Source organism: Lactuca sativa, chromosome 1, assembly GCF_002870075.4.
Source record: "Lactuca sativa cultivar Salinas chromosome 1, Lsat_Salinas_v11, whole genome shotgun sequence".
NCBI lineage: Eukaryota > Viridiplantae > Streptophyta > Magnoliopsida > Asterales > Asteraceae > Lactuca > Lactuca sativa.
Window position 1 is genome coordinate 54983542 of NC_056623.2, and position 13172 is coordinate 54996713.

Genomic DNA, 13172 nt, shown 5'->3' on the forward strand with positions numbered 1-13172 from the left:
AACAACTTTGACCTCTAATTAAATAACTCATATTATACTTTAAATATTTAGACTTTTATCATATTACACTTTAAATATTTCTATTTTAATATAAAATATTTTTAATTAAGATTAGTATTAGCAATTAGTATATAAATATTTTATAAACTATGATAGAAATAATTAAATAATTAAAAATTAATTAAAACTATAATATAATTAAAAGGATAAAAATAAAATATATTAATAAAAACCAAAGGATTAATTGTTTAACTAGAAACTCCAATATTATTAAATAAAAACAAATGATCATTCACTAATAATAAAATAATAAATAAATCAATATCGGAGATGCCCTACCTTTAAAAAAATAACAATTAGTAAATAAGTTTTTAAAACCATAAAAACTGTATAATAAACAGATATTGAAACCCCTTTAAAAAAATAAAAGAAAATAGTCTATGCTGACATCATCTTACTCTGCCTCTCACATCAATTGCAGGCCTACCTCTTGAGTCTTGTAGAGAGAGTGACAAGTAGAAGGTCTAAGGTTTAACGTAAATAATTTTCTTTGAATTTGCATGATGAAAGGATTTGATGAAGTAATCAAGAGAACTTTGGGACCCACACTCAGCCATAGGCAAGACTAGGCGCGTGAAGTACAAACAAAGTATGGTGCGAGCGGTGGTGGCGTTGGCTTATAAATTCAATTCAACTATACACAAGAAAACACACAGTCATCCATATAAATGTATTTATAGGTTTCCCTCCTTCGTCACTTTGCCCCTTCACTTCACTTCACTTCACTTCATATCCCCTCCCCCTTTCTCTGCACAGAAGAGCCTCAGAAGAAAGAGCCTTGAGAAAGTGAACTAAATCCTTTCCTTAACCTTCACGCCTCCATTTTTACATCTCTTTTCTCTCACTTCTCATAAAACACTCTTTCTCTATCTACATTTAATTAATATCGTCAGAAAGACTTGCTCCCAACTAACGCACAATTTCCCTTCACTCATCACCCTTTTAAACTCACAGTCTTTGAAGTAAAAAAGAAAAGAAGCAGAGCATTTCTTGGATAACGGAGGGGTTTCTGTTACTTCCTCACTGAAACTCCCTTCTTGTTTCTTGTTTTCTGTTGTGAGGTTTCATCTTTCTTGATAAATCTTTGATGGGTTCTTGTGAAAAAGATTAAACGTTCATGAAGTTTGATGGGCCAATCATTGTGGGTGCTGGCCCTTCTGGAATAGCAGTTGCAGCTTGCCTTAAACAAGATGGCATCCCTTCTCTTGTTCTTGAGAGAAGTGATTGCATTGCGTCTTTATGGCAACATAGAACTTATGATCGTTTAAAGCTTCATCTTCCTAAACAATTCTGCGAGCTTCCATTGTTTGGGTACCCAAAGAATTTCCCAAAATATCCCACCAAAAAACAGTTTGTTTCCTACATGGAGGCATACGCAAAACACTTTGAAATCAAGCCGAGGTTCAACCAATCGGTGGCCAGAGCTGAGTTTGACGCTCAAGTTGGTGTTTGGAGGGTGAATACACAAGACTCTGTCTATGAATCACGGTGGTTGGTGGTGGCCACCGGAGAGAATGCGGAGGCGGTGGTGCCGGAGATTCAGGGAATTGAGAGGTTTGAAGGGGTTGTTAGACATACAAGTGAGTACAAAAGTGGGTGTGTGTTTAGAGAGCAAAGGGTTTTAGTAGTTGGGTGTGGGAATTCTGGCATGGAGGTTAGTTTGGACCTTTGCCGTTACAATGCAAGTCCTTTTATGGTTGTTAGAAACTCTGTAAGTTTATCATCACCACTCTTTCTTTTCAGTGTGTGCTTTCAGTGTTGTGTGTGTGTATCTAGTTATGATTAGGGAATTATTGCTCTAATTCTAAATGTCAAAGTCAATTACATTCGTCTTTTTCTTCACTTTTTGAAATGGATATTCCTTTTTAAAATTTAAAAAGATCACTATTTCAAAACTCAAAACATCTGACTTTCTTGTGTATTTCTTGAATCTTTTCTTTTCTTGTTTATAATCACTAAACTTTATGTTTTTCCATATTGGTATTTCATCTTTTTTCTTAAAGAATCCTTTCTTGACATAGAAATTTCTTTTAGTCGTAATAAAATCCGTAAAAAGCCTCTATATTTAATGAGTAGTTGCAATCCTTTTGATTATTTTAATGCTATAAAGACTTTCTTGACGTACTTTCTTTGACTTTGAGGGATGTTCATATGGTTGTTTTAATGTAATTACAGGTTCATGTTCTGCCTAGAGAGATGTTTGGATTCCCAACATTTGGAATTGCTATGGGACTTCTCAAGTGGCTACCTCTTAGGGTGGTGGATAAATTAATCTTGTTTATGGCCAATTTAACACTAGGAAACACCGATAAATTAGGCCTACGGAGGCCGAAAACTGGCCCCCTTGAGCTAAAAAACGCCACCGGTAAAACCCCAGTACTTGACACCGGAGCCTTATCTCTAATCAAATCCGGTAACATCAAGGTAACTATTGAAAGATTCAACACATGCAATAATGATTTGTAACGTACGATTCTTAAATCTTGTTTGTGTTTTATTGGAATGTTTGTAGGTTGTGGAGCAAGGAGTGAGAGAAATAACTAGAAATGGAGCCAAATTCATGGATGGGCAAGAAATTGCATTTGATTCGATTGTGTTGGCAACGGGGTATAAGAGCAATGTGCCATTTTGGCTCAAGGTAAATAGCATGGCATCCATTTAGTTCTTTTATCAAATCATGTATGAAATAAGTGTATGCTACATAAGAGACATGTTTCAAAATATGTACTTTGAATACAATACTTGTAATGTATTTTACTATTTGAATTTTATCTTATTCTCCATCTCACATCACTTTCCAAGTCTTACACATCGAGAAGCCTACAAAATGGTTTTTAGTAACCAAAAAGGTGAAAAACTGGTGGCACTTGTTTGGATGATTCTCAATCTCTTAACATTTTTGTTGTCATTTTATGATGTGTTAACATCAGCTAGTATTCTCATGATTATATTTCTCATTTTTTATGTCTTTTTGCTTAAAAGATTTAAATAGCTTACAAAAATGAAGTTTCTAAATCAAGAGTAATGTACTAGTTTTGATCCATATCCTACTAGTCATTGTAGGATTTTAGTTCTGGTTTTAGTAATTTCTACTCTGGGAGTAATGATCACCATATAATAATATTTTTTGTTAAAGAATCATAATTGAAATATGTTGTGCTTATAATGATCTCATTATTTTGTCCTTTGATAATGAGCTGGGTCATTGACCATGACCCACATCTTTCAGATATGTATGTGGCGTATAATTTATAAACTATAAAAATTTAATTTTTATTTTAGAAAGGTTAAGACTTAGGATCTGAATGTTTTAACTTTTTACTAGTTAAATATCTTTAATTTATTGTGTTAGATCATTATATCTTATGTTCTAATGTTTTTGTTCTTGTTCTTGTTTGATATAGGGAAGCGACTTTTTTACCAAAGAGGGAATGCCTAAAATGTCTTTTCCAAACGGCTGGAAAGGGGAGAATGGGTTATACACGGTTGGGTTCACTCGAAGGGGTCTTCTTGGAACCACATGTGATGCCCTTAAAATTGCCAAGGACGTTACTGGTCAATGGCGGTCAACGACTTGCAAACCCTAACAAAGAGTTAAATCGAAGGGATGTGCCAATATTGGAATAAAATGAACAAAGAAAGTAACATAATTAAATAGGGTTTTATTTTTCTTTAGAGGGTGGAGGGGTATGGTGATATTTACTTAGGGGGTATTATTTTGTAGTTGGAATGTTTACCAAGCAACATTGTGTTACTTCTTGGAGGGGTGATGGGGTTAAAAATGTAAATTAACAAGTTTTGTAGTTCGTTTTTTTGTTTTTTAATCTTTAAATGCATGACTCGGTTGTATTGTACATTCCATGCCTTCAATAAAGTTTTCTTTTTCTTTTTTTGTATTTTACCCTTTTTAATGTCATAATTATTTCATACCAGTTATCACCATAAAACATGTTTGAAAATATGTAGTAATATAATTATGGATATATACAGTAAAGTCCCAATATTTTCATCGATTAGACAAGAAAGTCCTAAACTTTATTTTTTTGACAGTAAAGTCCAAATTACCGGCAGTTTTTGACACTTTTACCATTTTTTCCCGGTTAGCCGGTAATTAGGACTTTTTTGTCAACAAAATAAAAAGTTTAGGACTTTCTTGTCAAATCGTCAATTACGACTTTACTGTCAAAAAAATAAAGTTTATGACTTTTTTGTCAAATCGTTGAAAATATTGGGACTTTAGTGTATATATAATTTTTTTGGTTAGAAATTTAATGGTATGATACTCTTTAAGCATAAGAGTTATTGAAACCTTCTCTAATCAGCTAGATCCTATTGAAATCCTTTACGTTTGCTTCTTGATAAATCGTTTTTTTAATCTCAACAAATAGATATTGAAAAAAATTGAGATAATCAAGAAAAAAAGAAAGAACCAAGGTTATGTTGGCTTTTTGCAGTCTCAAAAATGGAGAAATTAGAAACCTAAAAAAACGAAATTGCCCTGGCTTTATACAAACACAAACAACACATGTCTAGTCAAAAGGGTGTGAATGTGGAGAAAGGAAAGAATGGCAATTTCGTTTTTTTTTGGTTTCTTATTTCTTCATTTTTGGAGTTGCAAAAAGTCAACACTACCCTGATTCTTTCTTTCCTTCTTTCTTGATTATCTAAATTTTTTTCAATGTCGGTTTCTTGAGATTAAAAAAACGATTTAACAAGAAGCAAAATGTTAAGGATTTCAATACGATCTAGCAGATTAGTGAAGGTTTCAATAACTCTTATGCTTAAAGAGTATCATACCATTAAATTTCTAACCAAAAAAAGTTATATATACACTAAAGTCCCAATATTTTCAACGATTTGACAAAAAAGTCCTAAACTTTATTTTTTTGACAGTAAAGTCCTAATTGACGATTTGACAAGAAAGTCCTAAATTTTATTTTTTTGACAAAAAAATCCTACTTACCGGATAACCGAGAAAAAAGGGTAAAAGTGTCAAAAACTGCCGGTAATTTGGACTTTACTGTCAAAAAAATAAAGTTTAGGACTTTCTTGTCAAATCGATGAAAATATTGGGACTTTACTGTATATATCCCATATAATTATACTTTACAATTCTGCGTCTAGCTCAAAGGTTTAAAGCAGTCAAAAAGACGTTCAAGTATTGAAGAGCTAATTCTCGGTCTAAAGAACATTAGGAGTGCAATGATCAAAAGAAAAATGAACGAGCTTGAGTTTTGGTAAAATCAAGGCCCTTGGACTCAACAAACAATTTCCAAAATTAAAAAAAAAAAAAAAAAAAAAAAAAAAAAAAAAAAAAAATCGGTGAAATAGGCAAGAATAAAATGGGTCATTAAGACTGATAAAACACTTCCTTCTTCCATGGACTATGGTATCATCCATGAAAACAAAGGTCCCGTATCAACGGTTTGACTATTAATGAGCGTGGGTCACTAATTCAAATGCTATTAAAGAAGTGATATGGAGTTTCTTTTCCTCCAAATGATGAGTCTTCCTTCTATAGATCGTAATGGATTACCAAGAAAATGATATGGAGATTTCAAACCCGATGGATTTACCTTTAAGTTTCTTACAAAAATTTATGACTTGGGAAAATACGATTTTCTGAGGTTTATAAAGGATTTTGAAATCTCAGGCTAATTCAGTTGGGTAACTAATGCTTCATTTATTTCACTCATTTTGAGAGTTCAAGATCCACACTCTCTTAGAGACTGCTATCATTGTTCTCATATTCACCCATGCGATAAGAGTTTGGTGGATGTGGTGTAAAATTCATAAAGTAGGTTCAAACTTTGCACACCTAAAATATTACAAGTGTTACATGATTTACCACCCATATGATGGGCCCTAGGATAGGTTCGATGAGGGTCATACATAGGGTACAACTTACCCTTTAGACATTATTGGCCAATCAACCTTATTGTGTGTTGGTACAAAGCATAATCTGAGTTACTAGCCAACTGTTTCAAAGTGGTTTATTGCTTAGGTCATTGACCCTAGTAATTGGCGTATGTGGAACATAGAAACGTGCTTGATGAACAACTCATCATTTATAAGTTCTTTTCTTGAGCAATGAAATTCATTAAGAAAACGATGATATTTAAAATGGATTTTGATAAGGGGTTTGACTCTTTAAATTGTAGTTACCTTGATTCATGATGAAGAAAATGGTATTCATACACACTTGAAGAAATTAGATTAAAGGTTGCCTCTTTTTTTGTACAACTTTAATTTTGGTAAATTATTACCATGCCAATGAATTTGTTATAAGTAACGATGTTTGATAAGGTGATCCACTATCTATCACAACTAGCATTTTAGGGCTAGAAATTCCTATCTATATACAACTAGCATCCTTTGAGTAAATATGTAACACTATGTGTCGTATAAGTTACTTTCAATACAATACGAATTTATACATCCAAAACAGTGTTTCCAAGTCGAAACTTCTTCGTGTAAGCCCAAAAATCAAATCTAATAAGTTATGTGCATTCAACTTTGGGCCTTAACTCAAAACTCTCTTATTGGGCCTAATAGGCTGGTAACTCCTCAACTTGGTTCTTTAGGCCATAAACCTCCTAATGGACCTTATTGGGCCATGATGGATTATTTTAAGACTTAATTGCGCCAATACCCTTCATGAAGCATTTGTTGGGCTGAGAACACAATTTGGTTCGAAAGCCCACATGTAGACCCTAACGGATCGAAAATCCTTATTTGGGCCCAATACAATTTCAAATTACCTTCAAGCCCAAATCATTTCTTCTCCCCCTCTCAAACTCGATTCGGTTATAAAAAAAAAAGATAAATTGTGGGTTAATAGTGATGACACCTCACTAATGCATGGTGGAAACGCATACACATTGTCCACCATACTTCTATGGACCTTATGCTTAACCTCCATGTAATTACCCCTTAACCATCTCTCTCTTCTCCCTCTTAAACCAGCCGATACCACCCCTCCTCATCACCATCTTATTTTCAAACTTCAATCCTATTTTCCATATCTCCTCAACACTCTAAAATCCTCTCACTTTTTCCTTCTAAGAACCGTGATCTTGTGAGTGCTTTTAAGTATTCTTCAACAAAGATCATAACTTGGTACGTCACTTCACACTCAAGTCGTTTTCAATCAATCTTATGCTAGAAATCTTTCCTCAAACCACTTTAATTCGTGTACATGCTTCTTTAGAGCCCCTCAACACCAAAAACCTCCTCAAGAAGCTAGCTAAGACCGGAACCACCTTCATTATCCTCTTCACAACCAAGAAACCCAAGGTGAGCTTCATACCCCTTGTCTTTCGTGATTTACTATCTTTTGGGGGGGAGAAAACAAGCTAGTTTTGTGTAAGATCTTGTTATGTATGCTTGCATGTGTATTGTAACACCCTGAATTCAGGAGGCCTAGAAGGGAAAGGAAACCTCAAAAGAGGAAGTGACTCGACGAGTAGATGGATGACTCGACGAGTAGGAGCGCGATTTTGGTCGCGGGTTAAGTGACCTACTCGACGAGTCAGAGGACTGACTCAGCGAGTTGGCTAGGTTTTGGGAAAACCCTAAATCGGGAGTTGGTGCCCTATTTAAGCATCTTATTCTCATTCTATCAGCCTCATTTGTAGCCTCCATTGTCAAGAACCTGTCCCACGAAAACCTAGTGCTCTCTTTGAGTGTGTGAGCCTTTATTAAAGGATTTAGAGTATTCTTAAAGTCTAGAATAAGAAGAAGGAGGTTGGAGGTCCAAGGAGAAGGTTGTAGATCCAGGAAGTTTGCTTCGTCTTCTTCAATTTCTAGTAATCAAGTTCTCACCTTGACTTCTAGTTTGTTTGATCTCCTTATGTCCCTTTTTATGGAGTTTATGGTCCAAGAAGGATGTCTTGTGGGATTTAGACGTCCCCAAGCTAGATCCTTCCAGATTTAGAGGTGTTCAGAGTAGTAAAGACATAAAGGTGAGAGCTTTATGCCATTATACCTCTCCATGCATAGATTAAGTGGTTATTATGGCCTTTTGAGCAAAAAGGGCCATGCAAAGGTAGCAACTTAACTTTGTGTTATATCCCGAACCTAAGAGGCCAGATCTGGGTCTTGGATGCCTTGAGCTTGTCTGAAATCGTCTGAATAGTGTGTGTGAAATACAGAGACTCGACGAGACGGTTGTGGGACTCGGCGAGTCAGGCAAGTTCTTGCCCCAAAACCCTTATGTTAAGGGTATGAGTTGAGATTGGAAAGGGACTCAGCCAGTCTGAGTCCATAATGGTCATGAAGTTCATTGTACTCGACGAGTTCAAGGAAGAACTCGGTGAGTCTAAGGCAATCTCCTTAGTTATGATGATGGAATCGACGAGTTGTTCATACAACTCGGCGAGTCACAGACTAGACACATTCATATGTGGATGATGAACTCGACGAGTTCAAGGATGAACTCGACGAGTCGGTTGAAGATGGTCCCGATAGTATGGTTGAGGAGGACCCATCGAGTTCTTGCTAGACTCGACGAGTTGAGTCGAGGGATGTATTGGGTTGTAGGGATATGAACTCGATGAGTTGGTAGACCAACTCAGCGAGTCAGGTCAACTGGATGTTGACTTTGACCGTTGACTTTGACCAAGTTTGAACAGGGTTGACTTTTGGAATATTATGGTCTAAATGTTGTTTGCGTATTGATAGTTCGGCAAGCCGAAGGGTCAACAGTTCAAAAGTGTCGGTTAGCAGTCAGAAGTGTTCAGAAAATCTTCAGCGAAGCGAGGTGAGTCTCCTCACTGTGTGCATGGGTCTACGGCCATAATGTCGGCCCATTATGTTCATGTTTATGTTTTGCTTATATATAGAAGGAAGCCCTAGGGGTTAGCCCTAGGCAGTTATTGATATATGTTCCGCGTTACGACCTGATGTCGGGCGAGGTCCGAGGAATGATAGGATGCTAGAGGTCTTTGTGATTCTTGCATGTGTTGGGATGATAGGATCCGGACCGAGGGTCCGATGTTGGGGTAAGCCCGAAGTACGTTAGATAATAGTATGTTTTTGGTCCGGGGGTCGATGTCGGGGTATTCCCGAGGAAGATTCTTATGTAGTGCGTTAGAGTATACTTGTTGGCTTCGTGATACTTATATGTGCCTGGTAGGGAGGTGAGTGTGGGCGAGGTCCCGTATCTCATCACTGGCTAAGTATGGATGGGGTTCCATATCTCGATATTTGCTGAGCAGGGGCGAGGCCCGTGGTAGGAAGGATGTGAGTGTGGGCAGGGGCCCGTATCTCACTACTAGTAGGAGGGTGGATGGGGTTCCACTACTTCAGTAGCAGACCAGGGGCAGGGCCCAAGTTAGGCGAGGCCTTAGATCAAAGTATGGTTAGGGAATGTTTATGAATGTTTCAGTATGTTATTTGATCATATGTATGTGTATGGAGGGCGAGGCCCGGAGACAGGCGGGGCCTACGGGAAACTAATATGTATACCGAGCGGGGCTCGATGCCAGGTGGGACCTGATAACGGATGGGGTCCAATGGCTGGCAAGACCCAATGCAGCGGGCAGGGGGCCAGTATGTGGTTATGTGCTCAGAATTATGTATGGCATGTTTGGATCACTAGATATGTATGGTATGTGGTAGGTTGGGGAACTCACTAAGCTTCGTGCTTACGGTTTTCAGTTTTGGTTTTAGGTGTTTCCGATAGTGGAATGAAGAGCTCGGGATGATCGCATGGCACACACCAAGAAGTTTAGTCTGGGTTTTTTACTCTGATGAAATGAATAAGTGTTTTGAGAAAAATACTCTGATTTGTCATATAATCCTTTTTAGTATGTTTGAAACGATATAATGCTATGGTTAGTAATATTTTTAAAGAAATTTTTGGTCATGATTTTTGGGATGTTTCATGTATGTTTGGTATAATATATGTGTTATTATGTTGTGATATTATGCTAAAAACTCCAAAATTTCGAGATTTACTCAAGCCTTGAAGTTGTTGGAATAACTTACATTATGTAGCTTCTTATGGTTGGTTAAAGAGGCTAAGAAAGCTTGAATATTCAAAATAAAACTAAAGAAATCATAATAAGGGGCCATATTTGCTACTTTTCATAAAGGTGGGCTTTTATTGACATTCACGGTTCTAGTGAGCCAAAAATGTCATTTTTCGTAAATATGAGCTTTTATTGACATGCACGATTATATTGGGCCTAAAGTGTCATTTTTGTTAAAAATGGGCTTTAAATGACATTCACGGTTTTGTTAGGCCTAAAGTGTCATTTTTGATAAAATGGGCTTTTATTTGACATTCACGGTACTTATGGGCCAAAAGTGTCGTTTTTAATAAAAATGGATTTTATTTGACATTCACAGTTTAATGGGCCAAAAGTGTCATTTTGTGATAAAAGTGGGCTCTTTGTGTTATTTTCGATATTTTGGGCCAAAAAAACTAATTTTGATAAAAATGAGCCTTTTATTGTCAAATTTGGTATTTTGGGCTAATATGGTCATTTTTAGTAAAAATGGGCTTATATGACATTTCTATATAAAATGGACCAAAATTTGATTATTTAGTAAAATGGGTCACTTTAACAATTTGTACCAAAAATTGGACCTTATATGACACTTTTATCCTAATTGGGCCTCATAATGTCAATTTTGTGCTAAATGGGCCATAGCATCAATTTTATAGAAAAAAAAAATTGGGCCTCTCGGGAACATATCGCTAACAATCGTCTATTTTGATAACAACGATGAAACAATGAACTATTCTGACACTCTCGATAAAAAATGATTGCATTTTTACTATTTATGAGTTATAGTCAAAGATATACACTCGTAACATTATTTTTAATGCTAAAATAATGAAACACATTATTTGCGTAAAGATGTCATTAAGGCTCTTGTGAGACGCACCTTCATCGTACCTACCTTAGTGTACTCCGTAAGTCTTGTAGTTATAACCAGAGTCTTCTGGAGGGAGAACGAGAATTTGTGTATAGATCTATACGGGGTTGACACCCCACACCTGAGTTGCTCGCTACAGCTAGACAAGCCAGTCTAGCGTAACAAATGTCTTCTACGAAACTGACGCCTGAAGAACGTCAAGACAGACACTCCGTCCTATTAGTATGCTTATAACGACTCACATAGAGAATAACAAAACTATTATAAGTTTTACGCTGAATATACATACCACTTAGTTTTTTGAAAGGTATAAACACTGTGTTGATTATTTGCACGGTCCACCTCACTCCGGTCTTTGGGTTTAAGAACACAATTTCTCATGACGCAGAAAATACAGGATTTTCTGGGAATCACTCCCGATACATTTTTCAAATAAGATAAAACAAGGATACACATGCTATAATACGATATTTGAAACAAAACTCAAAAACTATTTTTTTTACAAAAAATATCAGATTTTCTGGAGTTTGCAACTAATACAAAGTTTTTCTTACAAATATGCTTATGAACTCACCAACATTTTATATGTTGACGCTTTCAAAATAACTTGTATTCTTAGGAACACATTAAGAAGGTTGGCAGCTTTGGACTTTTTGCATGTTGTTGTATTTTGTTTCCATCATACACTTGATATTTTTGGGATGTAATTTTTTCAACAAACACAATGATGTAAACTATGTATGTTGTTATATTTTATGCATGGTGATGATGATGTCTATGTTTCATTTATACACACTTAATATGATATTACAAAATGAAGTCATTCGCCCCCGGACGTTTCCGCCGTTCCGGTTCGGGGGTGTGACAATATTGCCTTTCCTCTTCATCATTGTCATAGAAGGGCTTAAAATAGTTATGAAAGTGATGTAACACTCGAGTTTGGTAAGTTTCACATTTAACACCTTTTTATCTAAAAGTGTTGCATTTTGGTCCTTAAGCTAGTACGTGGGGGCGTACTAGCCTGATATCTTGATCACAGATCCCATCCACGTACGTTGGGCGTACGTGGAGTATGCATGGCGTACATGAGCATGAGTGAAACCCTAATTTTTAAGGTTTGCACCCTATTTAAACCTTATGATAGCCTTATTTGGTCATGTTTAGCCAGCCTCCACCTTCCTTTCCCCTGAAACTGAAACCTTAGTTTATTTTTGTGAGTTTTGAGCCTTAAAGAGTGTTTGTTCGTGGTTTCTGAAGGAGAAGAAGAAGAGGAACATTTTGAGAGGTGTCTTGAGCTTAAAGATATGGGGTTAGCGCATCATTTGCAAGCTTTTTGAGGTAAAAAGCTCACATATTGATAATCCATGATGCTAGATCTAGTCATGTTGTTATTTTATGCATTTTGAGTCCTTAGAGTGATTGATGAGCTTCTTGACTCACTTCAGAAGTATTGGTGTTGGATCTAGGCTTCTTCTGGCCCCCTTGTTCATACAAATGCAAGCTTTATGGTGTATCTTGAACTATGTGTGTGTTAAGACCTTTGTTAAGCTCTTCTTGAGCTCTTGAGCCCCATTAAGCCATGCATGTGTGTAAAGTTGCCAACTTTACATAATAAGTGATCTTATAGAATCATATCTGAGAGTTTGTCTTGAAGTCTCAATGGATTAAGTGCTTAATGGAGCGGGGTGGCCAATTGGGGAGTATGTTAGGCGTACCAAGCTGGTACGCTGTGCGTACTAGCCCTAAAGGGTGTACGCTAAGCGTATAAGCTGAGTACGCCCCACGTACTCAGCAGATGGACTTTTTGGGCTTGCATTCTCGGTTTAGGCCATAGGTTAGGTGTTCTTCATTTGGGCCTTGTTGGGCCATTAGATTTATGACTTGGGCTTTTGGCTAATGTCTTGGGTTCTTTGGTTTTAGGCCCATGATGGGTTTGGGCCCAATTTGGAAGATTAGGTCATATTTGGGATTTGGGTTATCAAATAGAATTTGGGCCTTTATATTAGTTGAATTGGGCCTTGGTCATGGGCCAAGTTAGATAAAGGGAAAATTTGTCTTTTGCCCTGATGATGGGCCCAATTCTTTAGACTGATGGTTATGGATTTGGAATCCAATTATTAATTGGATGTTATTGGTATTGATAACATGGGGATTATCGGACCAGCAGACAGAGATTTATCTGAGTGACTCAGCAGCTTGAGGTGAGTTTTATTACTGGTTTTAGT

At 36.5% G+C, this 13172-nt stretch overlaps 1 protein-coding gene across 1 annotated transcript; it reads left to right on the forward strand.

Annotated features, from left to right (window-relative positions):
- The first annotated feature begins 562 nt into the window (after positions 1-562).
- Positions 563-3916, forward strand: LOC111911597 (probable indole-3-pyruvate monooxygenase YUCCA4). Its single transcript, XM_023907349.3, has 4 exons — positions 563-1771; positions 2236-2484; positions 2573-2698; positions 3465-3916. Exons 1-4 carry the CDS (start codon positions 1178-1180, stop codon positions 3645-3647), a joined length of 1152 nt encoding a protein of 383 aa, XP_023763117.1. The 5' UTR covers positions 563-1177; the 3' UTR covers positions 3648-3916.
- Positions 3917-13172: the final 9256 nt, after the last annotated feature.

Bases quoted from the DNA above. Each gene is read 5' to 3' on its own strand.
- LOC111911597 (XM_023907349.3), top strand. From the start codon at position 1,178: ATGAAGTTTGATGGGCCAATCATTGTGGGTGCTGGCCCTTCTGGAATA. The intron at 1,772-2,235 runs GTAAGTTTATCA...ATGTAATTACAG, and splicing joins TTATGGTTGTTAGAAACTCT to GTTCATGTTCTGCCTAGAGA. The intron at 2,699-3,464 runs GTAAATAGCATG...TGTTTGATATAG, and splicing joins ATGTGCCATTTTGGCTCAAG to GGAAGCGACTTTTTTACCAA.